A 27,391-nucleotide genomic window follows, 5' to 3' on the forward strand; every position below is an offset into this window, starting at 1 on the left:
AAGAGCAGCAGGCCATATGGAGAAGGTATTTGGAAAATTTGAGGCGTGATTTAATATAATGGAAAGTGGTTAACCAATACTAACGCTCATTCCTGGGGTTTCTGCTTCCTAATACTACTTCAAGGTTGTCGATATTAATCAGCGAACTGCCTCATGTTTGTCCTTATCTGACGATTTAGCTGCAACTATTTAAAACAGTTTTTTAATCCATAAAATCATTCCCTGCTTTATGTCAAAAAGCAAACCCCACTTTTCTCTTTTCTCTATGGTCGTGTAGAGCATTTCAACTTCCTTAACCCCTAAACTCCTCGTATCCCCATATGTTGTGTGTGGTCCATCAAATGCTTTTAACTTTTATTTGTTTAATACATTTTTTTTGTTCATGTAGGGCTTTTGATTCTATTGTTGTTGCTCCTGCTGCTGCATTTGTTTGCTTGGTCCAACAGTCGTTTTGGGTCCATGGTCCAAAAAAATACACAAAAAACGAAGAGGAAACGCCACAAAAAGATGAGAAAAACAAGAAGAAACATTGCAAAATTGTTGGCAAATATTGAATTTGCAACATATTCGACTCATATGTCACAACGGACGCGGTGGACGCGCAGGACACTCACTGGGAAGCTGTCGCGAATGAGTAACAAAAGGTTTCTGTTTACCGGCATTTGCATTTTGTGGGGAGAGAGGAACAGAGTCGACCCTTTTGTTGGGAGTAGCCAAAAAAGTGTGCTGACCATCAGGGCAGCTAGGAATGAAGGCGGTCCCGGACTCCGACAAATATCAAATGCAGCACAGCTGTTGTGCAAATAGTGAGACATTAATTTTAAGTGTTCTGTGTGTCCTGTTTCACGGCAGGACTGCCCAACCCTCACTCTGTGGGAAGGGTAAATGCTCAGGAAAAGAAAACAACATGTGTGGGAGAAAGTCAGAAGAAGAAAATCCATATTGCTATTCCCAATTATATATATGTATATAATCCTGATTCGTATGTGGCTAAATTTGTCTGCAATAGCTACTAGCTATAGTATATGTTTAATCAAACTTTAAAAAGTGCCCCACCCCATTTCCCCTGGCAGCTCTTTCTCCTCCTTGGCTATTGGAATTACCCTTTTTGGCAAAACAATAAAAATGAATTTGTATTTAAATAACATTTGCTATCAACACCGTAACACGCTGGTCCAGCGTTTCCAGCTCTACCACACAACCACTTAAGCACCTTTGTCCGAATAGTACAGAGTGGAGCCAAAGAGATGAGAGCCCCCCTATCTCCTGCCCCAAGTAACTATAACATTTAAGCGGCTTTGCCCAAACTTGTGAGCCATTTGATAGCTTCTGGCTCCATCTCCATTGAATGTGGAGGCTAAATTCTATAAAATAAAATTATTTTTCATTTATGCATACAAAAATAAAATGTCCAGAGTTCTCTTTCCTGCCAGGGCTCTCTTTATTTTTATGGCTGACAACTAGCAAGGTTGAGGCCAGGACGACTAAATCATGTAAAGGATTTACGTTTTATCATCCAGCCAGGCCTCAGGCAGCCCTTGTTGGTTTGCTGGTGTCGCCTTTCCAGCAGTTGACAGGAAATTGAAAATTTCCACAACATCAGCGGATACATCAGAGTCGTGTGTGTCTAAGTGTTTGGGGCTCGAGGATGTGTCAGTGACGCGATTCCCGAGGAGGCCAATAACATTTACGCTAATTTGATAATCTGTTCACGCACAAGGGCTGGCCAGACATTTGCATAGCCAAGCAGATGTGTGTCGGATCTAGGGCCAGAGTCCGTGTTCGGGTCCGAGCATAAGAGACGCACCTAATTGGCTGCAATGGGACCCCAGGGACCTCGGCCAGGGTTTATGGCCTGTTGGGGTATCCCCCTGCTCCTGCTGGACCCTTTTCGTGCATTATCAGCGGGTTATCATCGCATTTCCTTTCACTCTCGAGCGAGCCCAGAAACACTTTGGTCTGTGGTCAGCGAGTTTATTATTTTGACTCTTATTTTTGCCCCAAACCCGCTTATCTGTTTGCTGTTGGCCAAAAAGCTGTTTTAGCCATGCTCTGTAGCGAATCCGTTTGGGTAATCGCTTTTACACGCTTGACTTCAGATGAAATTAGCTGCGGGTTCATTCGGGATTTGTTTGTTTCGCTTTTGGTTTGTGCTCCAAAATAAATTAAATATATTTGAATGTATATATATCTAGTAAATGGGGTTTTGGGGGTTGGGAATAAAGGCATGTTTCAGGCTAGGTTCTAGCCGGTTCTATTCTTTCAGTTAACCAAAATCCATTCAGAAAGTCTATCCGGAATTGAAGCCCACCTTCGGAGAATCTCAAACACCCAGTTCTCTTTTAGGAAGTTCCCCTCAAAGCCATCCCCTTCTCATTAGGCTGCGACTTCCACCGCCTCAACATCTGCTCACATAAACGGAAATGTTGGGCCCACCCACTAGTCGTATGCGCAATCTGCTACCCTTCCACACAAAAGCACCCATACGCCCTGTGGGCTTTTCTATTTTCATACGTTTGAGTGTGTGTGTGTGTGTGTGTGATGTCCTGGTGTGCGACAAGATTTATGTATGTTTTCTTTTTCTGTCGGTGAACATTTTAACGCCTGCAAATTTGCTAATTAATTAGTTTAAATGCCAAAAGGAGCTCCCAAAAAGGATCTGCCTTGGAAAATCCGCTCGTATATATATGAAAATCGAGTTATATAGATAATTTACAGATCTCTTGCGGTAATAAATCCACACAAACCATTCCTCTTAACCACTTTTGTGGCTGCCTCTTTTAATTAATGCGTTTATGAGTGCCGTGGCGCCCACAGACGCGTTAAAAAACGCGCCAAAAAGAATGCGTCGCGCGCGTTTTTACACGCATGTAATTTGTAGGGAATTTGCTGGAACCCTTTTCGCATACTTTTTCGGCAAAAAAAGGAAAATTAATTTAACGCATGTTTTTCCCGGGTTCCCTGTTATAATGGAATTGATTTAAGGTTATTAATATGAGCACTCTGTGTGGAAAAAAAGAAAAGAATTCCGGGAGACGCCTAAGTAAATGTTTGTAACTCCTGCCGCCTGCTGCCTCCCACTGCCGTTGGTAACCTTTAACGTCAATTTTATGCAAATTATGTTGTTTCTGTTGGGAAATTTCGAGGAGGTACGAGAGGATGGATGTCTCGCTGGGGCTGGATGCTGCTGCTGCTGCTCCTGTATGTGGTGGGGGCGTGGCATTTGTGAAACGACGGGGCGTCGCTTGAAAGTTCTTCGGGGATTTTCGGGGGGGCGGGGAGTGTGAGTGTTGTTATTGAAGTTCTCTGAGGTGGCTGACTCTCTCGACTCTCGACTGCCAACTGCCGACGGGCGACTGCTCACTGCTGACTTATTCAATAAGCCAAGTTGAAGTATGCTCCATTATATATTTGTTGGCTCTGCGGTTGCGGCTGCTTAAGCAAATACCGTGTATGCAAAAAGTGCAAATAATAATAATAAAGAGTACTTATTGTTTGATTTATGTGTCTGTGTGTGCACAATGCTGCAAGGATGCCGCAGAATGAGCTATGTTCTATGGTCCAATGATGGAATGAATGTATGTCCTTCTTGAAGCTGAGTCTGAAGTTTGTCGGGGAGTTGGCTAGTGCTAGATTTAATTGAGTTATTGATATCATATAGCCACGAGTACATAGTAAAGAAAGTCATTAAACCAATTTGGTAACAAATAAAAAAATATAGCAACGATAATTAATGATGACAATCCTTTGATATTTTTGGCATGGAATGGAGGTTCCTCTCGGATCTTAGAGCTTTTTAATGTGGTCTCAGATATATTTGTAATACAGTTTCCACCATTCATTGGGATAAAATCAAACCTGCTCAAGAACTATATAACTTCTCAATTCTTGAAACTATGTTTCTAGTACACTTTCTGGATCATCTTCTGTTCCACTTCGTTGTAATCTACCCATATCAAGGTGCGAACATTATCCCAAAAAAGAAACGTCTCTCATAACTCATCGAAGTCCCACCAACCCAACTCCAATTTCAACTGCTTAATTTTGAATCCCTCTCCAACCCCAGCTAATCCCGCGCCATCAGTTTCCGCCTGAACACAAAGCAGCCCCCGATAAAGTCACCTTTATTTGTCAGTCTTAGTCTTAGGCTCCCCCGAGTCGACTGTCAGGTTCACTTCCCGCCGCGGCAGGGCACGTTCCATTCCACACAATCCTGAGTCCTGAATCCTGAAGCGTTAAACCGCACACACCTATCACGATGATGACGATGTTTTTCTTGTTGCTGTTTTGCCGTCACCTCCTGGCAGCCAGCGAGGGGGTGGTACGAGTACTACCCGAGTGCAGGAGGGTGCGGATGGCTAAGTGAGCCATTTATCTTCCCGGGGAACCTCAAGCGCGACACAACAGCAACAACAATCACTTCCTACAGGCGTCATCCAATCCTCAATAATGCCGCTTTCGAAATAAAACGATTTATATGCCACAAAAACAACAGAAACAGGAACAACCCACAGCATACGTACACAGGCAGTAAAAAGGAATTTATTTTTAGTAGTTTGTAACTAAAAAATTTCATTTGTAACCAATATTTTAAACGCAGGACCTCCTCTCTTAAATTTAATTACAAATTTGTATATTTATTTCCTCTTTTTCCAGTATATTAATGGAAAATACAAGCAGTAAATTGGTTGTAAATTGTATCCATTATCCAAGGATACTTTTTTATTTTTATAAGTATATGAAATCCTTCATATAAGTAGGAATAACTGACAATTTCTTCGCATATTTTTTCGCCCAGTGTAGCATCAACTACAGGAAGAATCGCAGTCCCATATTCCTCTACCGATTCCCATTTCCCATTCGGCCTTATCCCGAAACAACATCAATTGAACAGCCGCAGCAGCAGCAGCAACAACAAGCAGTAAATGAAACCCCTCGAAAAAATGGAGCTGGGGCAAAAAAAGACTGAAGTAAAATCGAAGATTGCTATCTTTGACGGCTTGTTTTCCTGCCCATCCTGCCCAGGTTTTGTGGGCGGGGCAGCTATTATGTATTGGCGTTGAAACAATTTGAACAACAGTCGTCGAAGTAGATGTCGATGTCGAGGTCGAAAAGGAGAACCAAAAAACAAATGAAAGGAAGTCGTTTAAAAGTACAAACGGACATTATTTATCGCTCAAACCATTTAGCCGCAGAAACTACCCGAAAGAAGCATTCGAAAAATACGAACCACTCCACCCACTTGTTTTTGTTGTTGTTGTGTCTACTTAGTTGTAATAAATGGAAAAACCCCAGATAGGGAGATGGGCGATGGGTCCTGGTCCTGGCCACAATGCGTTGCATATAATTTCTATCCGTTTCTGGGGATAGCAATTGGATTTTAGCAGCAGCTACTAAGGGCGGATGGGGAATCGATTGATTTCTGCTTGTTCGAGCGGTTTTCTATAAGAAGCAAGTAATCTACAGTTGTCATTAAATGGTGGAACGTGGCCAGGATGGTCAGGGTGGAATAGGAAGTGCGTGGTGGAAGTTGGTCGAGATGAGTTTCTGTTGAAAGTGGCAGGATGGGAAAGGAAATGAATGGAGTGGATTGAACAACCTCCAAGTTGTGGCTTCATTTGGTGGGGCAAAAAAACAGATGAAGTCAAAATTAATGAAATGTCGAAAGGGTAAACGGATAGGATGGTCCTTGGTATGATTTAGGGTCCATCATATCTTCCATGCACTCGATTTCTTCACTAAAGTACACTCTGACGATAGAAACAGATTAAGGGATCATATTAAGAACACTACATTTTCCGGGTCTAACTACATCTGGTTAATCAAGGGAGCATCAGCTCCCTTCCATTCTTGAAATGAATCCACAACCAGTGCATATGTTCCCGGCCCCTTCGTACGAGAATTAGCATCAACTCCTCTCCTTCTTCATCACTCACTGCCCGTGTGTCATATGAAACCGCGTCGTCGAACCCCCACCCAATGCCCTCCTGCCTACCCTCAAGCCCAGTGTGTCCAGCAGACATAGACAGATATGGAAAGATGGTGTGTTTGAAGGGGAGTGAGAGCTAGCCGCAGGCATCTTATCGCCTTAAACCACTTTAGTGTCAGTCCTGCTGACAGCGGTCCGGCCTCAAAAACAGAGAGTGGGAATGGGTCTAGGACTGGGACTGCCACTGCCACTGCGACTCGTGAACATTGTCGCCTTTTTTTGTGTGTGTGCTGGGTGCCGGGCATCCCGCAGTATACTCCGGGGAAAGCAGACTGGACTGGATGTTGTCTCTTAACATGGCCAGTGGTCTTGTCGACATTGCGATAACAAATACAAAAAAAAATAGAATGAAACGAGGAAAAATAAAACGCCAACGAGGAATTTTACGCTCTTGGCCATAATGAGGGTGATTTTCGTATTTGTGGTAGATTTGTCCACTTAGCAGGAATGACCACGAGACCAGGAGGGGGAAGGTGGACTTGGGCCTGGGATGCTGTTGCAATTTGCTGGCCTGTTGCGGGCGTTAAGGCAAATCATTTGTACATTTTCACAGTGGATTATGGTCTGCCTGCCCCCCTGCCCCCCTGGACCCTGTTTCTTGATTTCTGATGATAATGCTCATAATTTGTGAGGCCTAGCCTGCATATATTCCTCCTGTTTGCTGTGTTTTTCGTTGCCTACTTTTTTGGGCATGATATATGCGCCAGCATGCTTGACAATGATTTGTGCTAATGAGAGCGAGCCAGGAGACAGGGCCAGGGAATATCCTCATCGAGGATTACTCTAAAACCCGAAACCAAAGTCCGTGTTGGAAAGATTCTTGCATTTAATTGGCATTTTTCTGTGGGCGAAGGAGGAGGGTCAAAGTTTTTTAATAAAGAGTAGCCGCCTAGGAATTTCCCATGCAAATGAATATTTACCCCCACGACAGTTCCGTTCCTCTCTTCATTCCGACTCAGTTGATTTTCATTTTCATTTTCATTTTGGCCATTTAGCCAGCGACCTCAAGTGCGGGTCCGGACCGGCATCCGTCCGGCACCGCCCCTGCCCATGCCCCGTGTATACACAATTGTCTACGGATTTTCAATATTATTTGGCTGCGGTCTTCCGATATACAAAAATGCTTCAGTTCAGTCCGCTACCCCTCGGGCCATCTGCTACCATCATCTTGGGTTCATTGTGGGTGTGAAATTGTGGAAAACTGACTGACTGCGACTGTCAGCGGGCACTGAATACATTCATTGTAACCGATTTCAATTGGGCATTTTATTTTATATTTGAATTTTAAAATTCCTTCCGCTCCGGCAAAAGGGCGACAGGCGACAGGAAAATGGACAATTTGTGTTTGTGGCAATTGATTGGCAAATACTGTCCGGCCAAATGAAAAGGTTTTCTGATTAATACGCACTGACAGCAAGTCAGGGTAGAATAAAAATGGAAGCGAAATATTTGCACATCGTTGAGAATCCTGGGAAGTACTTTACTTTAAATACGGTTTGAGGTGGGCAGGGAACAAGCAGTTGAACAAATGGGAAAAAAACAATAGAAGTTAGAAGTTAGTTTACAAAACAGTAACATTTTTTGAGATAGCTTCAAAACTGAACTTTCGCACTGAAACATTCGGGCGGACAGGACCAAATAGACTTTAGAAACAGGTTTGAATCTAGATCCGCGCCGATGAGGATAGTTACATTTTTCCTGATGCGCAACACATACCAACGGACCAGCCATGTTCGAATGGCTGTCCATAGCACCAATCAGCACTTTCGGATGAGTGGAATATTAAATATTTGGCATGTACTCGAATGCGAGATAAAGAAACGAAGCGGATGTAGATATGTATGTATATGCTTGAAGTACTTGTTGGCGTGGTCTGCAATTTTCTCTGTGAGTTTCAGTTACGTAGCAGCGCGGATGTCTCCGTTTCAATGATATTTGTTGATTTAGTTCATCTCGTGCCTCTTGAGATTGATATTCACGCAATTGCGACATGCTCACACGCACATATACGTTGTCTTGTTGGTTCGTTCGCCTTAGAACCTTTTCCCCAATTTGAATATACCTTGTTCAACGGATAAAATAGATAAAAGCCACAGAGACATCCAAAAGATATGCCAAACTTGTGATAAGTATGTAGTAAGTAGAGAATAAGCCTTCCTCTCTAAGATATATGTACATACCTACAATATAATTTGACGATTTTGGATCTATGTACTTTTTTGTATTTAAAAAAACAAGTTGGCTAAGGCCGGGGCTATGCTTTTATACCCGGTACCCAGCCAGCATACATTTAAGCTTATTTTATTTTATGGGAGATTTGTATTATCGGTTTACAGTTACATCATCAGTTATTTGATCTCGCCAGCGGGCGCACACTGCACACTTGCGTTTATAGTCTTTGAGAACTAGACGTGAAACAAGACGGACGGACAGACACGGCTTCATCGACTCTTTTATTGATGCAGATCAATAATTCGTATACTCTATGGGGTCGGAAGCGCTTCTCTCTGGGTGCTACATACATCGCTTTTCCCCAAAAATGGAATATATCCTTATAATCTTCAAGCACCGAGTATATAACGAACTAAGACCAGAAGCTTTGATTTTCTAAAGAAAAACTGTGCGCAAATCGATGTATCAACTACTGGAGCTGACTAATCCACAACCGATCGAACTTTGCACTTAACTTGGCAGTCTGTGAACTCCTTGGGAGAACCCAACCATAGCTTTACGCATCATTTGAGCGCCTTAAAGTCGACTAAACTCGTAAAAGAAAAAGTTACTCAATGCCCAACTTGCATGCAAATTACAGGCAATAAAACGTGGCACATCCAATGCTTAGGCGAACTTCTGCTACAAGAGCCAAAGCAGATTATTCTTTATTGTTTAGACAATGACAGAAACACACGGGCAGGACGAAAGTCCTTGTGGCAATTCTCACATCATGCGATTGGCATTGAGATTGCGTCTTGGCTTGGAGAAATTCCCAAGGCTGTCATATCGTATGTTAGGACAACAAACACGCCGCCCGACACGAGGGATATGCAAATTTGTCATCCAACAAACCAAACAGAAAAAACACATATATGTACATAGGAGTGAAGGAGTGAAATAATCATAAAAACGTCAAGCCCAGACAAAGACAATGGCGTGGGGGAAAACAATCCTGAATTGAATTTTTATCTATTGTATTGGCCATAAAGTCACATTGTCACATGTATAAAATGATTATTGTTTACTCTTAAAATTTCTCTAGGCATGGCTAGGAGGATGGAGGATATGGCGGAATGTGGATTGTGGTTGTGACTGTGGGCATGGCCGTTGGAATGAGTAAAAAGTTGAGTTAAGGGCTCAACCGGGATTTGAACCCGGGACCTCTCGCACCCAAAGCGAGAATCATACCCCTAGACCATTGAGCCGCACATGATACAATCGGTGCATTTTGAGTTTTTCAGCTTCCAATTGTATCTCAAAGATGCAATCAACTATTTGCATCCAACTAACGGATACATTCGTCGCGTAGCCAACTATTGGATACATCTTTGGCATGCATAATGAGGCAGCGATTAATGAGATTGAAATGAGTTGAAATCAACAAGCCAGTTTCAATCGTCTCACTTATGTGAGCTGCATTTATGCATAATTCAGTTGGGCTAACTTTAACCCTTGTGGGCCATACAATTTCTACGAGGTGAGAGTGCTAAATGGAACGAAGTTTGATAGCTTTACACCCAGATAAAAAAGCCCTGAGAATCGAATATTTAAACTTAGATTTGAATATTGATACCATTATATTTGCACCGAGAGTGGAAATTGTAAAAGTTCACATACATATATTTTACCATTAATATGAGATGAATTTTAGATCTAAATATATTTCCTACAAATTGTATATAATAACTTTATTTTATTATATTTGATACTTATATTAAAAATGAACCATATTAAAAAGAATTTTTAATTCATTTATATTTAAATCAAAGTGTGTTATATTTAATTTCACTATGTTTGTATTTAAAACCCGAATATTAAATTGAAATACGGATGTATTTCTTTTTGTTCTCCCAGTGCATATAAATAAGATAATAAGTACTTATTTGGAACACTTCTTTGAATGATTAAATCGCAAATTGTACTTTTCAATTGTTTTTATTCGTCTTTAATGTTTTAAGATTTATCTGTGAACTTTCTGAAGTAATATAAACTCTAAAGATGTATTCAGAAGATGCCTTCACAATGTACAATACCTATATACCTGTATGCACGTGTAATACATATTTTTGAAGGGTTAATTTTCACCAAATAGTATGTTTCGTTAGTAGTTTTTTCTTTTAAAGGCCTTGAAATTGACGAAACATACGAAGGGGATGTAGCTCAGATGGTAGAGCGCTCGCTTAGCATGTGAGAGGTACGGGGATCGATGCCCCGCATCTCCAGCAGGATATTTTTTATTATTTAAAGTAACTTTTCCTTTTCGCCTTTTTATTCCTTTTCAATTAAACTTACCCTCATCAGCGCATTGCTGATATATTGACTTTTAATCGCTGCAGCCGGAGTTCCATAATTTTTCACAGCACGCCAGCTGACTCATCAGATTTTTTCTTTGTCTCTGGGCTCTTTCTGGGCATGCTTTTAATTTAATTTGAAAAGTTTTGCATGCCCATTTGGCACATTTAACCCCTTCGCTGGGGCCCAAGCTGAAATAGACGAAAAAATAAAAAGAAATATCATAAATAATGATGATAACGTCCCAAGTTTCCGAGGGCATGGCTATGGCACAAATAGCCACACCCAAGAACCCACCCACCCCAAATACAATTATCTGGACGGCGGGCAAAGAAAGGACCGAGAAGAAAAATATGACAATTAGGCGCGTAAACTAATTGAGGCTGGCAGCAGGAAATTTGAGGGATTAGAAAGGGTGCGAAGGCTAAAGTTTAAAATTTGAATCAAGGAGAAAGAGCTGAACGATACCAAAAAGAAAGGGAACCATATCAAATTGATCTACAAACTTAATATGGAAAATATGTTAATAAATTCATTTTATTACAGCTAATAATGAAACAATCAAACAATTTTCTCTAGCTCAGTGGCATAGGATAAATTATGTGTAGCTATATCGTTGGCCGGAACCTCATCCTTGGGCTTGATGTTCAATGCGGCATAATCGTAGTTCCCGTGAGCATCCAGGGTCCAGTGGCGGCGTTCGACCAACTCCAGAAGCTCCTTTCCGCCTGCACGAAGGCCCAGGCGCTGGGCCGCCTGCTTGGGGGTCATCTTCAGGTAGGACTTCTCGATGCAGGAGGCAATCTCCTCGCGGGCCGTGTGCACCAGCATGTCCATGAAGTTGCCATAGATCTCCGAGGGCATGGACTTCTTGGCCTCCAGTATTTTGTTGTAGCGTCCCTCCATGAAGTAGTTCTCGAGGGCCAGCACGGGCATGATGAAGCGATCCTGGAGCGGCAGGGCCGACGGCAGTCGCTCGAGTGCGATGTGGAAGTCGGCGATGCGATTTGTGGCCAGCATATAGAGCAGGCTCAGACCAATCATCTTGTGCATCTCCTGTGAGGGTTCCAGGAACTTGTCGTAGTCGTAGTAGTACATTTTCAGCTGGGCCATGTACCGCTCAAAGGCGGCGTAGTCCTTGACGGTGATGCTGTGCTCCACTGCGATCTCCAGCACATCGCGGGACCTCACCAGTTGATCCTTCTGCTGGGGGTTGGACTTTGACACCTCATGGGGCATCAAGAATCCTCCAAGAATCTCCAGCTTGAAAATGCCCAAAAGTTGACCACAGCGCATAAGATTCGGGGCTCGTTTGCTCCATTCGGCCTTTATATCTTTGTATAGATTGGACATGATACTTCCTTCTGTATAAAGAAATTTGGTTTAAGAATCTTCAACCTTAAAACACAGAAAATATGTTAATTAGATCTGACTTTGGCAGTGGGGAGCACAGTTTTGCCCAACGAGTAATTTTCCAGTAATTTTAGTAATTTAGTTCGACTTTGACGACTGAAAAGAGTCTGAATAAATTGATTTTACTCTCTTAATAAATTTGAAAGTGTATGCTAGGCCTACTTTGATTTCGCATTTTCTTCATCTTGAAAAAACTGTCAAAAACCTGGGACGAGGTAAAAAAGTTATCCCCAGATGTTACCAGATGTTTATTTTTACTATATTTCATTTTTAAAGCCTTCTCCCTGCCTTTACTTTTCCTCTTCTTCGGCACCTTTTGGGCTCTTTTCCTCTTTAGATTATTTTTTATTGTTGGCCTGGCTCAAGTTTGTGGCTCAATATAAATCACAAAACTGTAGCCATTCTAGATTTATGAGCTGCTAAATATGCTGGCGAGGGTGGGTCGTGGCTTGGACATTTTAGCCAAAAAACTTTGTCCACATATCAAACTTTAAAACGCAATTACCATATATGTATCTACGAGTGCAAATGTATCTGTTTGTGAGCTTTTGCACCCTGTATGTGTCGGTCCTCGTCTGTGTTGTCTTTTACTTGCTCGGATAAACAAAACAAGGTCCTAAATAAACAAAACGAGAAAAAGAATCACCAGAAAATGAGTAAAAAGTTGCACCAGACAAAAATACCATTTGATTTTAATTGAAAAATAGCAACAACAAGAAAGTACTATCAAACAACCCCCCGAATATGGAAAACAAAAGGTGCTGAGTGATGGAATATAGTTGATGGTATCTGTCTAGAGGTATTAATCGATGAAGGGTTAATGAAGGATGAAGGGAAGATGGTATTTTATGAATAGGCCCCCTCAGAACTAAGTCCATCATATACAGTCATTGGTTCCAGTCTTTCTGATCTTTCAAGAAAGATGTCCTGATAAATGGAATCCTACTAAACTCAACTCCAACCCTCGAGGGAAATACTCGCATGGACTTTGAAACCAAACAAGCAATTACAATTTTTTTAGCGATAGATTTGAAAAAACAATTAAAGAGCGGATACAAAAACTTCTACTTAGAGACAGGACACAATGGATATATCGAAGGTGGATTAAATATATAGATACATCCACAAGCAATACCTTTCAAGAAACCCTTGTCACTCCCCATTGTACCTCAAAGATACATTACTTTTCTTGAGGGTACTTTCTCGCTTTTACCTTGAACTAAGCTTATGAAAATTATTCCAATTAATGACACACACTTTGCTCCTTCTTTCTCATCCTGGCAGAATCGCTCTCCCAACCGCACTTAAAATGCCATTAACAAAAGCACAAACAATTTTTACACTCCTCGTGCCAAGAAGAGCAGCCCAAAGCAAACAAGAACCAACTACTAGTACCAAAACAAAAAAAAGCAAAGAGCAGGAGGAACAACAACTACAATAGAAACCTACAGGAATTTCCTTTTTATTTATTTTTTCAACAACTTTTTACCTTTTTTCCCCAACTCATTTTCAAGTGTTTCCACTTAGTTTGGTGTTGTTGATGTTGTTGCTGCTGCTTTTGAGGGGAAAACCATTAGAAAAGGGCAACTGGAAGACGAGACCCGTACTCCCAGGAGCAGCTTGGTCTTGGGTCCCGGAATCTTGATGGGGTTAGGCATTGTTTTTGTTGACTTAAGTCAACAAGGTCGAGGGTTAATGAAAGTTGGCTTGAAAGCCTTGGTGTTGGTTCACGGTTTGCTGCTTAAGTTGTTCCCAATACTTTCGAGGGTGATTGTGGGAAAGGACAGCAGATGGAATATATGGAGGTACTTTGATCAATTGTGGTAGCACGCTGCTTGCTTTGCCTTTATATTTGTATCTATATTTAGCAGCTCTTGCTCTCTATTTCAAGCTATTTTATTATTTCAAGTGTCCCCCTTCGAAGACCCCCTAAAGTTGCCTTTCGGCAAGGCAGTGTCCATCGCAGTTTCCGTGGTGTAGTGGTTATCACATCCGCCTAACACGCGGAAGGCCCCCGGTTCAATCCCGGGCGGAAACAGTTGAAATATTTATTTTTACATTTTATACTACTTATCTTGTCACTCTTTTATTGAGATTCTATTTTGGTTATATCTGCATCATAGACTTAAACTTATCGCGTTGTTTCTTCTTCAATGCCTCGTACTTTTTCCGTTCAATATTTTTTATGAGAAATTCTTGGAATTTCTGACGCATAGCCAAAGAAAGACCCGTATTTCGTAAATCCAATTTTTCCAGAACCTTATTGCAGATGATGATCTTTAGCAAATGTTTGCCAAACTCCTGAAATTAAAGGGAGTTTGATGATTGAAAAGATAGGAGTATTTAGAGCTCACCTCCCCCAGGGCATTGTTGGACATATCGATGTCCAGCAGCGCCGTGTGCTGACAAATCAGCATCATAAAAAGCTTGGTAATGGTCTCCGTAATGGAACACGAGCCCAGATCCAGCTCCTTGATGGGCATGGCCTGAAGGGTATGGAAGATAGCGGCTGCTCCGTCACTCTGTATGGGATTCAGACGCAGCACCAGTCGCTGCAAGGGCACATGCCTCAAAGTGCGACTGAGGATGTAAGCTCCTTCTTCAGCTAAGACAAAGTAACTCTATTATAGGAGTATGGCTAGAGGAACAAAGCGTCACTAACTGATCTTATTGTTGGTCAGGTCCAAGACAGTTAGAGTGCCGAAAGACTCCCGGCCACAGGTTTCCAGAAAGCCGCGAATGCCGGCATCCCCCACCGCACAGTGGATGAAGGACAGTTCGCTCAGATGATGACAGCCCTTGTCCAAACTGTGGGCCAAGTATCGCATCTGATACGGCAACAGTTTGGTGTTGTGCAGACTGCAAGCCAAAAGATGAATCAATTAACATTCCCGAGTTTTCGAGTCTGTAGTCCTCACGAGAACTGCCGCAGCTCATGGCACTGACTGAGCCCCTTGGCCAGGAGCAGAATATCCCTGGGCGTCATTTGGTTACAGCCCGTTTGGTAATTACAGCCCGTCGTCTTGGTGCTGTAGCTCAGTCGCAGTTGGCGTAATTCCGGCAGATTGCTCAGCAGGTAATCGAGCGGAATGTGATCTGCAGATTGGATCGAAACGAGGCTCATACACTCTGCTGCAAGAGTAGAGGAAGCAAGAGTATCGCCACTTCGTTGACACTTCACTTCACTCACCGTTTCCCTCGGTGGAGGCTGGTGAGGGCTGGAGGAAATTTATCTCCAATTGATTTATGTACGCCGCACAGATGTCCAAGGTGGCCTGCACGTTGCCCTCCTGCTCGTAGTCGCCGGTTTGCATATTCTCAATAAACTCCTGCACATGTCGCTCCATGTAGATGTTAATCCAAGGCCGCTCCCTCCCGCGCGCCTGCAACGGGGCCGTCCTCCAGCGCTGTTCGTAGCCCCGCACCCAAAAGAAGTCGTCACGGATGTGCGAGCTGAGCAACTGCAGCGGTAGCTGGGTGTCCAGATGGCTGAGTATATAGTTACGGTCCTCGCGCCGTCCCAGTTGCTGGTATAGCGGCAGCTCTAGAGACAGACAATTTCAGGGATTGAGATTGTATTGGGGCTTTGGGTGTGGGTGTGGGCGTGGGTGCGAAGCACTCACCACTCCAGTTCTGTACGATGGCATCGAGCACAAGATGTCGCAGACTTTTCGCTTGATTTGTCTGGCCTTCGTGGGCTTCGTTCTGGGTCTGGTGCTGGCTTGTGTCCCATGATTTACCGCTAACTTTGGGCAGCTTGACATCCTTGAGATTGAAATAGGCCTTGAAGGTGTCGATGGAGACGGTGCAGGGGAACTCACAATACGTGAAATCCATTTGAATATAGTTTCGGTCCGTCTGTCTGTCAGCTAGAGATACGATACTGAAGGAGTTGGAGACGACAGATAAACAATGCACAATATATTAGTCCGGCTTTTGGGTTGCCAGGAAACTGTTGTCAACGGCTGTTCTTTTGTTGTTCAGAGAGTGTTGAGAAGGGTGCAATGGGAACAAAGGGAAGAGTTGAAATACTAGTGTTGGTAAAAAAGGAAACTACCAAGTAATCTGTACAAAGAACTCAGGAACTGGTGTTCCTTTAGGTTAATTTTTTCCATCATCGTTGGAATGGATGAGAAAGTATTGGTCAGTATTGATTAAAAATAAAAGTAAATTTATGTGCTAATCTTCGTCAAAAATTAAATACAACTTGAAAGTATTTTGAAGCTCATTCTAAACCTCATAAAATATGCAAAACTTTGGTATATCTCGCCTCCTTTGAGCTTCTCTGGCATTTGCATAACAAAGTCGTTTCGGCCAACGCGATAAAGCCTCAAGTGGCAAGCCGATTATGACCCTAATTACATGACATTACAAGTCTACATTTATCCTGCACCTCCTCCGCATTACCCTAGTCCAGACAGTCCTCTTGGGAATATCAAAAATATTGACTTGGCATCTTTCATTGTGCCCAATCAAGGCGGATATCTACCTGAGGATTAGGCCAGCTGACATGACTGGCTGCCACTGCCACACCGAGGTAGAGGCAGAGGCAGAGCCTTCGGCTTCGACTTTTCGGCTTCTCGACTTACTGTGGTGTAATTTTTATGGCTTAGCTAGGATTCAGCGGCGTCTGGGAATACTTATGCAAAGTATTTCCACGCATAAAACGACGTTATTTATGTCTTGGCCTTGACGACGCGACGCGTTGGCCAAGAATTAATAACCAACCCCTCAATGGGTGTATTCTAGATGCTGTGTGCCTGCCATGATGCGCATTATTATGGCCAAATTATACACCTTATAAAACAGTTGCGCTTTTTTCATGCAGCGAAACCAAATTTTTATGTAAAGCAATTTATTTTGAATTATTTTTATGGCACTTAACGGTTGCGCTGCCTCAGCACCCATGCACGAGAGGGTAGCGTTGCTGTAGCCGTGGCTGACTAGCCAAAAATTGGTTTGTCATTGGGTACCCTTCTCCTCACGGAGCTTTCCTCGGTTATTGTGCGAATTTGGTTAGATAAATTATGAGAAATCGATGCGGATATTGACAGCAGTTTGAGTGCTTGAATAATAATGATAGCCAGCCGCCAAATGGAAATTTAAATCGATTGGAATCTTTAAAGGGATTCTAATATAAAATTTCGGGCAATGAAAGATAACTGTGGAGCGTTATACTGATTATAATTTTATTGGAACGTCATAAACAATTATACATTTTGTTTAAGTTTAACACCTTAAAAATCATATCGGAGGTTGAGTCCGCCTCCAATGTCGGACTTGCCGCGTAGTGGCCCACTCATGTGGCGCACGGCATTGCCGGTAGCATTCAGATTGAGGTTGCCACTGGGTGAAGTGTACAGGTTGGCCCTGCCAGTTGCCTGCATGGTAGTCACATCAAACTGGGGCACACGATTCACCCCCAACGCCGCGGAGTGATCGGCGGATGTCTGCATATTCAGTCCGGCCCCAAACTGATCGTGGGTGCGACTGTGACTGTGATACCCTGTGGCATTGAGCGTCGTGTTTTGGGTGTGGAGGAGATTCGCCTGGGCCGTGGCAGTGGTGGTGCTACCAATGCCCTCAATGTGACCATGCTGCACGGACAACCCATGGCCATTGCTGGTTGGATGGTGGAAAGTTAGTTAGATCGGGATTGCTCTTTAAGAAGATAGGGGGACTCACGCATTTACTGCTCCGTAAACGCCCTTGGTGAAGGGGCCTCCAGTGCTTGGGGTCATGGCGAAGACTCCTGCTCTGGCATTGGCCTGATCATGGCCAACCATCACTCCACATCTTGCGGAGGCCTCTCCTGTCTTGGGGTTTCCGGTTGCCTGACAATCCATTTCTTGGCCTTTCGATGCTTTTGATTACGTTCTTGGACTGGATACTTCGTTTTCTGAATGGCTGCTGATGAGCAGGAGACGCTTTTATAGGCTGATATCTTGTGGCACAAAAAGTACCCCACGGCTCGGTACTTTCCCGAGACATTTTCTCTTCTCGATCTGCACTGCTTCTTAATTTAGCCATGGGCATAGCTAAGAACCTAAGTTCATATAAAGGGGGATATGTATTTTGGGAATTGAAGTTAATTGAAAATAATTTGGGATAATTATAATAAATACTGAAAAGTTACTTGTATGCCAAGAAGTTCTGCAAAAATAAATTGACCCTTTTTTACTACGTCCATGAAGATACACGATTATATGCAGCTTTATTTCCCCTATAGGCTTGAATGAGATCATCGGGGAGTCACCTGGAATGCAGATAATTATACTTATATCCATGCGTATTTATTTAGTGAAACATCTCATCAAATATCAGAAATTGTTCCCCTAGATTCCAAAAAGTTTTCATGGTTTGATGAAATTGCTTTTCCTTGTTCGTCTCCAGATATACATCTATAGATATTCCTATTCCAATATTCAATCAGCATAATTAATTTCTTTACGGACGGAGAGAACTAATTATTGGTGGTTGGACACGGCGGAATCAGTTGGCGCCGTGGCTTAGTTGGTTAAAGCGCCTGTCTAGTAAACAGGAGATCGTGAGTTCGAATCTCGCCGGGGCCTTCGTCTAAGTGGATATATTATACATTTTTAAAAGCCAATATTTTGACCTGAACGACTTAGTTTATTGATCTTTTAAAAACTGGAACAATAATTTTATCATTTTAGTATTACAAGTTTCCAAAACGGGGCAAGTGGCGCCGTGGCTTAGTTGGTTAAAGCGCCTGTCTAGTAAACAGGAGATCGTGAGTTCGAATCTCGCCGGGGCCTTATGTGTGCAATAGCGTTTCTTTTTTTCTTCTTTTTATTCATTTTTTCTCTCTTTTTCTGGCTTGTTCGAGTATTCAATGCAATGCGTTGCAGCTGTCAGTCTTCGAGCACTCCGTCCGTGCAGGCGCACAGGTAAGATAAAGGGGCAGCTTTCGTTTTTCTTTTGTACGTCTGCAGTGCTGACAGCTGACAAAAAAGTTTCGCGTAAACAGTGGCAGCGGATTCGCCTTTATGGTCAGATACGTATCCACACACCTTTTCCCCGAGGGAGAAAGGGGGGACACCTGTTGTGGTCCTTGCAACGGCGATGCATAACGGAAACAACGGCGCTGGGCAACGGAAATGTTCGACAGCATGTTGCGACGTTGTCGACGACTCCGGGTGGCCGTGCCCCGGAGTGGATGGAGTCGGGAACCCGGACTGATGGGGAGCATATTTGCCTTGCAAATGGAACGTACGGCTTTTCAATTTCATTCGCTTTTCCAGATGGAACGGGGGGAAGTGGGAGTGGGGGGCCTGCTGCAATTAGCCGGGTAGAAGGCTTATTTGTTTCAATTTATTTACCGCCACTCGCTTCTGCCTTATCTTTGTTTTTTATACCCAAACGCACCCAAGCTGCCCGATGTACATATAACCCCGGACGGAGGGGACACTTCCCACATATAATTATGTACGAGCCAACTTCTGACAAGCGGCAGACAATGGCGGAACAATGCTACATATATGCATACGGACTTCGTGCCACGAGGCATAATCATTTTTATGGATTTAATTTCCAATGTCCTTCCCTTTGGGGCTGTGTCCTTTGTGTGTCGGATACAGCAATGTCCTTTTCTAATTTCCTCTTGAGAATTAATATTTGTGTACATATATATGTCTGCCGCTGACTGGGCAGCTCTGGTTTCCCGATCATATCAATGAAGATTGGGTACTAAACTCTTTCCGATGGCTCCATTCGATGTCCAAGTAGGAAGAGTTTGCCCAAAACTTGACAAATATCCCTATGGTATTTACCCAGACTTCCTTCATCCACAATAAGCTCTATTCCTCCCCCTAGCAAGTGTTCTTTCATAGTACATATATCACTTGCAATGCTCTGACGCCTCCAGTCCGGTCTATCCCATTTCATAACCACCGTCAGACCCAGACCCATGTAGCAGCTTCTCATCATCACCCAAGGATTTTTAGCAATTGTCAGCAATTTTCCCAATAGACGCAGCACAAAAACTATCACACAAAACCACTAAGCAAATGTCTGTTCCCCACACAACGTCCATTCCATAGAGCTGCTGTGTATTTTTCTGATTACCCCGGACAACAGTAGTCCGGTCGGGTTCCAGTTCCAGTTCCAGCCACATGGTGGGCGTGTACATAGCATAGGCATTAACATAATTTATGTGGTTCCGCCGGATTTAGCTTTGTCGTAAAAAAGGACACTCGGCCATTGTCCATTGTCCATTTCAAGCTTCGATAACAAAAGGCAAAAGGAAAAGGAGTCCTCGCCCTGTCCGGCCCCAGCTAAGGATTGCGGTTTTTATTGTTTTGATGGCAACAAAGTTTATGAAAACTTTCGCCTCCGGGCCGTTTCTCTCTAATTTCGTTTGTAGTTTTTCTGTTGACTTTGCATATTTTTTTAATTAAATGAATGTCGGCGCAGAGAAATCAAAGTCCACTCGTACTTGTGTTTCGCTTGGGAGCTAATCTATGAGGCCATTACTCAACTTTGGCCCCAGGCTCTGCCAGAAAACTGTGGGTGGCATTGGATAGGAGGAGTAGGGGGTCTACGCGGAGTTCATGGATGGTTGGCAGGGGCCATAAAAACGTGCGAAATTTTCACGGCCTTTGGATGTTGTGCTGTTTTTGTTTTTCCAGACACGAACGCGGGCGGCTCTCCCTCTCCCTTCGCACACCTTTAACTGATTGTTGTCACCTGTTTTTTGCATGCTTTATTCGCAGGACTCTATGGATGTGATGACACCCATGTGGAGTGGAGAATACTGGGTCTGACATAGGAAAAAAGTTCCTCTAAATACTTTAGATACTTAGAATCGGAATATCTTGATCATCACCTCTGTACAGGGTGCTCAAACGTCGAGTCCCTTCCATCCTTGAGTGGCCCGATTCTTAGTACACCTGGCACGAAACACTCATAACTCAAAAACGTTTTGAGGGCCCTCTTCTCGGCGGCATACAGTGTGTAATGTGGCAAAATATAATCAAGCGGAAAAAGTCAAAAACTTCAAACTTTTCTTTACGGTTAATAATGAAAAATGTGTGGCACGTGCAGCAAAAGGTAAATTCTGCAGAGTTGCCACCTCAAAAAGTGTAACTTTCAGCCAAATTAATTCGTTATACAAAATAAAAGTATCTTCGAATAAAAGAAAACCAAAAGACGAGAAAAAAACGACAAATTTAAGTCCTGGAGATGCGGGGCATCGATCCCCGTACCTCTCACATGCTAAGCGAGCGCTCTACCATCTGAGCTACATCCCCGATGTGGGCGCCGCTGTCTATTTCCATAGTTCCGCGACATTGGATTAATTTAACTTGAGCAATGAAAGGCATGCATTTAGTATTACAACATTGACATGGTTTGTAGGCTTAAAAGAAGTGATATTAATGCTGGTTCCCATTACAAGGCTCATTAGGCAGGTCACTTAGGTATTCAATTGCCTCTTGTGGTGGGTAGATCCAAATTCAAGTAGTTCACCCAAAGACTTCAAGAGGCACAGTTGAGAAAATGGCAGTACTCCGCCTTAGCCCGACACAGTTCCTAGGCGTGCTGCTCCTGGCAGTAGTCTGCAGTAGCGCTGAAATAGACAGAGATGAACAGCCCGACTTCGAGACGGAGAGTGGAGCTCCGGAGCCCATTGATGGACGTTCCTTTTTCTTTCTGGGCACACTCTTTCGACGCTGGCGCAATCGTTGGATGGCCTATCACAGTGCAGATCCCCTGTTTGCCGGTGCAGCGTACCCCATTAATGGATACTACAATTGCCCCATCTATGGGTGTAATCCGGCGGCCATTGGGCCACAACCTGGTTACTATTCTCGTCCAGGAGGGATCTTTAACCCCCTAAACCAACAGCAGCAGGCTCAGGGCAACAGCAATGTCTACATATATCAGACCGATCAGAACGCCGCCAATTCCGGAAGTGGCAGTGGTTCACCTGCCGTTCCCCTCGGATATGGATACTTTGGAGTTGGATCGCCGCTTAGACCTCCGCCGCCTTTGCCACCTTCTTCAATGGGAGGGGCTTCAGCCGGTGCCGGGAGCTATGGCCTGGGACCAGGACAAGGGCCAGTACCAATACCAATACCAGTACCACAATTTGGCTAAGCAGGAACGGAGGCAACAACATAGAACGGTTGCCCAAGTAAACACCGCACAGCAGACAAAGTAAAAGAAAACAATACAATTTTAATTGAAAAGTACGGAACCAAAGAAAAAAGTAAACCAAACCCAAAGAGACACACATACAATACATTCGGCTGGCCCGCCTTAGGGAGGTCTAAGTACATACATTATATTCTGCAATTTAATGAAATCATCTTTTCTGAATCAGTACATATCTTACAGTATTTCCATTACATACCATTACATTTTTCACATTTTTGTTAGATTGAAATAGCGTCCATCAATTAAGATAAATAAAATAAATAAAATCCATCTTGTTTGCTTTTCGAACTAGACTCCACAGTAACGAGAGTCGACAAAAAGGGTTACAACCCCACACACACACACACACACACACATATGGACTTTTATCCATTAACGCCAAGAGAAAAACTCCACAACCAATCTGCATAAACAAACTCATCATCAGCATATCCTTTACCCTCACCATCACAGCAGGAGCAGGAGCAGGAGCAGAAGGAGCAACCGTAGTCTCCAGCATTTGTTTTGATTCCATCATAAACCATAAGATAGCTGCAGACATGGATGCCTGATGAAGTGGTTGCAAGTTGCCCAAGGAGCAGGCAGCAGGCAGCAGGCAGTAGTCGGATGGCAACGGGCTTGCCTCAATTGTTTGGCAAATAAATGCCCGGCAGCATAATGGATGGCCATGGTCAGCTCGGTATTCCGAGATCCGTGCATAGCAGCAGCAAAGCAGTCCGTTTCGGTTATTATTTTTATATAACTTGTGAAAATAATAATAGAGCTTTGCCCAGAGGGCGTGGCAGCTAGAACGGAGGCGAAACAAACAAACAAATACTCGAAGCGGAGGACAGTTGTATAAACAGAAGTGTGAAAGTGCCAGATAGTGAAGAGATCTGGGATCGCCGATTGTCCGGCATGGCATCCACCCATACTACTCGTATGTAAGAACGTTGAGGCGTTGACGTTGACTCCTGTTCATCCCAATCCTCGATTCGGTCTGGTCCCGGACTTTATTTGTGTTTGTGCTATGGCAACAATGAACAGCAGAGAGGTCCAGGTGTTGATGCTACCTCTATTTTTGTTTTCTTTAGAACAACTTTCGCTGACCGGAAACGGAAATTAAATGCATAAGTTTTTCCCACCAGCCCCAGCATCGTACGTTCCCACTTCTTATCTAACTTCAAAAAGACAAGACAAGGCCACTTCAGATTGATAAATAGTCTTGAACAAGTTTTCTTGGCAAATTAAATTTCGACAGACGTTGGTCAGCAACAGTCGATGACTCACAAGTGTAGTATTGGACACTACAGTTGGCAACGGGGATGTAGCTCAGATGGTAGAGCGCTCGCTTAGCATGTGAGAGGTACGGGGATCGATGCCCCGCATCTCCAAAATTAATGTTGTACATTTATTTTTTAACAAAATTTCTTTTTTCTATAATTATCTTCATTTTTAATACTATACATACATACTTGTGTGGGCCAATTTTTTTCTTCAAAATTTAGCTTGCACCATTTACATATTTTACTTTGAATTGCAAGCAAGCAAAAAGCATATAGCCGGGCTCAACCGGGATTTGAACCCGGGACCTCTCGCACCCAAAGCGAGAATCATACCCCTAGACCATTGAGCCTCATGCCATGTTGTGCGCTCTATTATATTTTTGTGGCCACTCTGGCAAACTCTTGTGCCGACAATAAATGGTTTTAGATAGCAGTAAATATACATACGGGTTTTCAATAAAAATTAAATATATGTTGCTTTATTCAAAATGCCTAAACAAAAAACTTAGCGTCTCTTCCAGATACCCCCACCGTAACCGCCGCCACCAAAACCTCCAGAAAAGGCGCCTGCAGAGCTGTAGGCCGAGGCATAGCTTCCGGAATATCCCCCACCGTAGCCGCCGAAACCGCCTCCTCCGAATCCTCCCAGCCCACCCAGGCCACCCAGACCACCCTTCCATCCGTGCTTGAATGGCACAACAACTGGCTGTGGCACTGGGACTGGAATAGGCTGTGGAACCGCAACTGGTACGGGAATAGGCTGAGGCACTGGAACGGGCTGGGCCACGGGATAGGGCACATAGCTGGTGTACACAGGGGAGTAGCCGCCCCCTCCGAGCTTTCCGCCAAAACTGTGGGAGCTACTAAGGCCCAGGCATAGCAGCAGCGTTAAGCCCACGATTGTAGCCTGAAAGCAATATGTTGATCAAACAAGTCCGCAATGTGAGACAACCATATCCACTTACTGTACTTGTTCTCATGACGTCTATTGGTGCTTCTAAACGTGGCCAACGTCTAAACTGCCGTATATATAGCAACCTAAAGCCACTTCCTGTACTTCCTTTTGGCGACGAGTTCAAAGAACTGCCAAAAACTTGATCCACAACCAGTTCTTGTCGAACAGAACCATTCAATTTTTATTGTGCCAAAATTTAGTCGCAGCAACTAATGCAAAAATATAACAACTCGTGTGAAAAACATTGAAAACGGTTAAGTTGATGGGGTTGAAGGTCGTCCGTGCCGTGTTCCGGGACTGGGCTTTTGGGTGGGCGTAAGTTGATACAGAGATGTTGGTATAAAAACTGAACAGTCCGTTGGTTAGACAATTCAGTCAAGTTCAAGACAAATCAGAAACATGTTGAAGATCAGCTGTTCGGTGAGTAGCTTTGCTTTGGACCATCTTAAAGATGCACAATTATTAACGGACATTCTGTCCTTTGGCAGTTGGTTGTGCTGTTGTCGCTCTGCGCCTGCAGTTACGCCCAATACCAGTATCCCCAGCAGCGCCCGGCCCTAGAAACAGCCCCAGCAGCCGGAGGTGAGCCCACTGGCGGGCCTGTGGAAAATCGTATTATACCCCTGGGTGGTCTGCTCGGCGGAGGAGGAGGAGGAGGTGGCTTACTCGGTGGCGGCGGAGGGGGGGGTGGCCTGTTTGGCAACCTATTGGGTGGTCTTTTGGGCGGAAATAATGCTCGCCCACCGCCACCAGCGCCAGCGCCATACCCAGTACCTGTTCCCTCGTACGGAGGAGGATTCGGCGGCGGGTATCCTGGCGGATTTGGAGGTGGATTCGGCGGCGGTTATCCAGGCGGATTTGGAGGCGGTTATACAGGTGGCTACCCAGGCGGATTTGGAGGTGGTTATGGCAATCCCTATGGCGGCTACTACGGCTAGAAGGCGTTGTTTTTCGGTCAGCCCTTGACTACTCCAAGTATTACCCGCTGTTAAAAATGTTTTCGAGATAATTTTAAGTTGTTGACCATTATATTAAAATTCACGTGAAAAATCAAATCACTTCCGGCTTGTTCTCACTTTGTCTGCCCGTTTCACACATGGGGATGTAGCTCAGATGGTAGAGCGCTCGCTTAGCATGTGAGAGGTACGGGGATCGATGCCCCGCATCTCCAAACAGTGTTTTTCTTCTATTTTAGTGGTAACAAGATTACAGAAACACTTTCCTCTTGATTGTGATTTGATTTTATAGTTACTTGTTTTAGTTGTTCGTGCTATTTGGCTCACATATAGAAAACTGTTATCTGGGCATGACTCGGCAAGAGGCTCAATGGTCTAGGGGTATGATTCTCGCTTTGGGTGCGAGAGGTCCCGGGTTCAAATCCCGGTTGAGCCCGGCTAAACTTTTTTATCAATACTTAATATAAATTGATAAACTAAATTGCTATTTTTCATCATTCAAATAATAACTCTAACCAAAAAAAGAAGATTCGTACGCTAGATCTCTATAAATTTCGCAATACAGATTACCTGAAGCAATATTTTATTTTTCAGAGTGTTCGTACATATATTATTTAATGAAAGAATTATAACAGCCAGGTTGAGTATAACGAGACTAGGTGGCTAGGACAACACCCTTTGTGCCGCCGCGAGAAGAGCTATCTTCCAAATTTATTTGATTTCATGCTGTCAAAAGTATTGCATATTTATTTCTGATCTGCAAAATCGTTAAGAATAAGGGCAATTAATCTGAATATTAATCTAAATCAAAAAAGGTTTGTTCTGTTTCCGCCCGGGTTCGAACCGGGGACCTTGTGCGTGTGAAGCACACGTGATAACCACTACACTACGGAAACCTGCTGACGTCCAATAGTCAAACGGCCGCCATACAGTTGAGTAATACAGCGCCATCTAGCTCACAAATTGCACATTATTAAAATTTCATTATATTTCGATAGATATATCGATAATGCCATTACCTATCAATAGCTGCATCGCTAATTTCATTATATATCGATAGTGGATGGTAGCACAATTGCCGCCAAATTCAAATAAAATATACATAAATATATCTGGTTTTTTTGAATATATGAACAATACGATTCGAAAAATGCACGAACTCGAGTACAAAACTAGCATATAAAGGATACATAAAATAAGACTTTTTATATTTTATCGAGTGAGCAGATTAAGTAGGCTGACTATTGGGTTGCCCTCTCTGTTTGAAATTGGGCTGAAAAATACTTTTTCCCAACCCATTCTTAAAACCAAGAGCATAGAAAGCGAAAGAAAGCTACTTTTAACGCCACTTCATGAGCACTGCAACTCGATCATCGTAACCGTAAGGTTTGTGAGTTTTAAACACCAGGCTCATACGAGTAGCGCCCAGGGTTCTTAAATCATAGAAAGCATACCCGAATTTGTAAATGTTTCATTTCTATAGATAACTTTATTTTATGAATGGGGAAATGAGTCTACAACTAAATAACAATTTTGGGTGGATGTGGATTCTAATGGCAAGCACATGATATTCCCTTATTCTATTGACCTATTGACATTCTCATTTGCCCCAGAGGCCACCTCCGAAGCCACCGCCTCCATAGCTCCCTCCGCTGCTATGATGACTTTCGTGATGACTTTCGTGAAATTCGTGGTGCTCATAGCCACTGTTGCTGCCATACCCGCCGCCGCCGTACCCGCCGCCATACCCGCCGCCATAGCCGCCGCCGCCATATCCTGCTCCGATTCCAGCGCCAATGCTAGCACCAACACCACCGCCGAATCCCAGTCCACCTCCGCTCAGAGCATGCTTCAGGCCCAGTAATTTAGGAGTGCGCACCTTGAGCCCCACAAAGCCGGCATGGGGTCCTTTAAAAGCCAGCAATTTGATCTTTCCGGCTGAGGTTCCTTGCAGCAGAAACAGAAAGCATACGCCCAGGATCAGGAGTAGATGGTTTTGATGGCACTGTTATCGAAAGAAAGATAAGAAAGATTAATATTTATATTTCATTAGATCCACAGTAAGTCACAATCACTTTACGAGTCTCTTTGAATCCATAAAAATCACTTACAATGATTTGCATTTTCA

At 43.5% G+C, this 27,391-nt stretch overlaps 6 protein-coding genes, 11 non-coding genes and 1 pseudogene across 17 annotated transcripts; 9 read left to right on the forward strand and 9 right to left on the reverse strand.

Annotated features, from left to right (window-relative positions):
- Positions 1 to 9,336: 9,336 nt before the first annotated feature.
- Trnap-ugg lies at positions 9,337 to 9,408 on the reverse strand. The gene has a single exon. It is a non-coding gene; the product is annotated as a tRNA-Pro (tRNA).
- Positions 9,409 to 10,352: 944 nt separating this feature from the next.
- Trnaa-agc lies at positions 10,353 to 10,425 on the forward strand. Its single transcript has one exon. It is a non-coding gene; the product is annotated as a tRNA-Ala (tRNA).
- Positions 10,426 to 11,014: 589 nt separating this feature from the next.
- LOC113567370 lies at positions 11,015 to 11,985 on the reverse strand (annotated as a pseudogene).
- Positions 11,986 to 13,873: 1,888 nt separating this feature from the next.
- Positions 13,874 to 13,946, forward strand: Trnav-aac. Its single transcript has one exon. It is a non-coding gene; the product is annotated as a tRNA-Val (tRNA).
- A 68-nt stretch (positions 13,947 to 14,014) lies between these two features.
- Positions 14,015 to 15,758, reverse strand: LOC6591346 (dynein regulatory complex subunit 5). Its single transcript, XM_002017418.2, has 6 exons — positions 15,532 to 15,758; positions 15,099 to 15,452; positions 14,827 to 15,004; positions 14,571 to 14,767; positions 14,263 to 14,513; positions 14,015 to 14,209 (listed from the first exon to the last, which is right to left on the reverse strand). Exons 1-6 carry the CDS (start codon positions 15,743 to 15,745, stop codon positions 14,015 to 14,017), a joined length of 1,389 nt encoding a protein of 462 aa, XP_002017454.1. The 5' UTR covers positions 15,746 to 15,758.
- A 1,347-nt stretch (positions 15,759 to 17,105) lies between these two features.
- LOC6591347 (attacin-A) lies at positions 17,106 to 17,776 on the reverse strand. Its single transcript, XM_002017419.2, has 2 exons — positions 17,594 to 17,776; positions 17,106 to 17,530 (listed from the first exon to the last, which is right to left on the reverse strand). Exons 1-2 carry the CDS (start codon positions 17,752 to 17,754, stop codon positions 17,146 to 17,148), a joined length of 546 nt encoding a protein of 181 aa, XP_002017455.1. The 5' UTR covers positions 17,755 to 17,776; the 3' UTR covers positions 17,106 to 17,145.
- Positions 17,777 to 18,406: 630 nt separating this feature from the next.
- On the forward strand, positions 18,407 to 18,480 carry Trnat-agu. The gene has a single exon. It is a non-coding gene; the product is annotated as a tRNA-Thr (tRNA).
- A 133-nt stretch (positions 18,481 to 18,613) lies between these two features.
- Trnat-agu lies at positions 18,614 to 18,687 on the forward strand. The gene has a single exon. It is a non-coding gene; the product is annotated as a tRNA-Thr (tRNA).
- A 2,420-nt stretch (positions 18,688 to 21,107) lies between these two features.
- Trnaa-agc lies at positions 21,108 to 21,180 on the reverse strand. Its single transcript has one exon. It is a non-coding gene; the product is annotated as a tRNA-Ala (tRNA).
- A 247-nt stretch (positions 21,181 to 21,427) lies between these two features.
- Positions 21,428 to 22,027, forward strand: LOC6591351. The gene has a single exon (XM_002017420.1). The coding sequence runs from the start codon at positions 21,428 to 21,430 to the stop codon at positions 22,025 to 22,027; it is 600 nt and encodes a 199-aa protein (XP_002017456.1).
- Positions 22,028 to 23,387: 1,360 nt separating this feature from the next.
- On the forward strand, positions 23,388 to 23,460 carry Trnaa-agc. Its single transcript has one exon. It is a non-coding gene; the product is annotated as a tRNA-Ala (tRNA).
- A 170-nt stretch (positions 23,461 to 23,630) lies between these two features.
- On the reverse strand, positions 23,631 to 23,702 carry Trnap-ugg. The gene has a single exon. It is a non-coding gene; the product is annotated as a tRNA-Pro (tRNA).
- Positions 23,703 to 23,857: 155 nt separating this feature from the next.
- Positions 23,858 to 24,332, reverse strand: LOC6591354 (keratin, type II cytoskeletal 2 epidermal). The gene is made up of 3 exons (XM_026993773.1): positions 24,318 to 24,332; positions 24,122 to 24,259; positions 23,858 to 24,037 (listed from the first exon to the last, which is right to left on the reverse strand). Exons 1-3 carry the CDS (start codon positions 24,330 to 24,332, stop codon positions 23,858 to 23,860), a joined length of 333 nt encoding a protein of 110 aa, XP_026849574.1.
- Positions 24,333 to 24,706: 374 nt separating this feature from the next.
- Positions 24,707 to 25,245, forward strand: LOC6591355 (glycine-rich protein 23). Its single transcript, XM_002017422.1, has 2 exons — positions 24,707 to 24,727; positions 24,796 to 25,245. The coding sequence occupies exons 1-2, from the start codon at positions 24,707 to 24,709 to the stop codon at positions 25,243 to 25,245; spliced, it is 471 nt and encodes a 156-aa protein (XP_002017458.1).
- Positions 25,246 to 25,405: 160 nt separating this feature from the next.
- Trnaa-agc lies at positions 25,406 to 25,478 on the forward strand. The gene has a single exon. It is a non-coding gene; the product is annotated as a tRNA-Ala (tRNA).
- Positions 25,479 to 25,627: 149 nt separating this feature from the next.
- On the forward strand, positions 25,628 to 25,699 carry Trnap-ugg. The gene has a single exon. It is a non-coding gene; the product is annotated as a tRNA-Pro (tRNA).
- A 387-nt stretch (positions 25,700 to 26,086) lies between these two features.
- Positions 26,087 to 26,159, reverse strand: Trnav-cac. Its single transcript has one exon. It is a non-coding gene; the product is annotated as a tRNA-Val (tRNA).
- Positions 26,160 to 26,863: 704 nt separating this feature from the next.
- Positions 26,864 to 27,386, reverse strand: LOC6591359 (pupal cuticle protein Edg-91). The gene is made up of 2 exons (XM_026993850.1): positions 27,375 to 27,386; positions 26,864 to 27,268 (listed from the first exon to the last, which is right to left on the reverse strand). The coding sequence occupies exons 1-2, from the start codon at positions 27,384 to 27,386 to the stop codon at positions 26,864 to 26,866; spliced, it is 417 nt and encodes a 138-aa protein (XP_026849651.1).
- Positions 27,387 to 27,391: the final 5 nt, after the last annotated feature.

The sequence above is a fragment of the Drosophila persimilis genome, unplaced genomic scaffold (genome assembly GCF_003286085.1).
Source record: "Drosophila persimilis strain 14011-0111.01,24,50 unplaced genomic scaffold, DperRS2 tig00000000-arrow-pilon, whole genome shotgun sequence".
Lineage (NCBI taxonomy): Eukaryota > Metazoa > Arthropoda > Insecta > Diptera > Drosophilidae > Drosophila > Drosophila persimilis.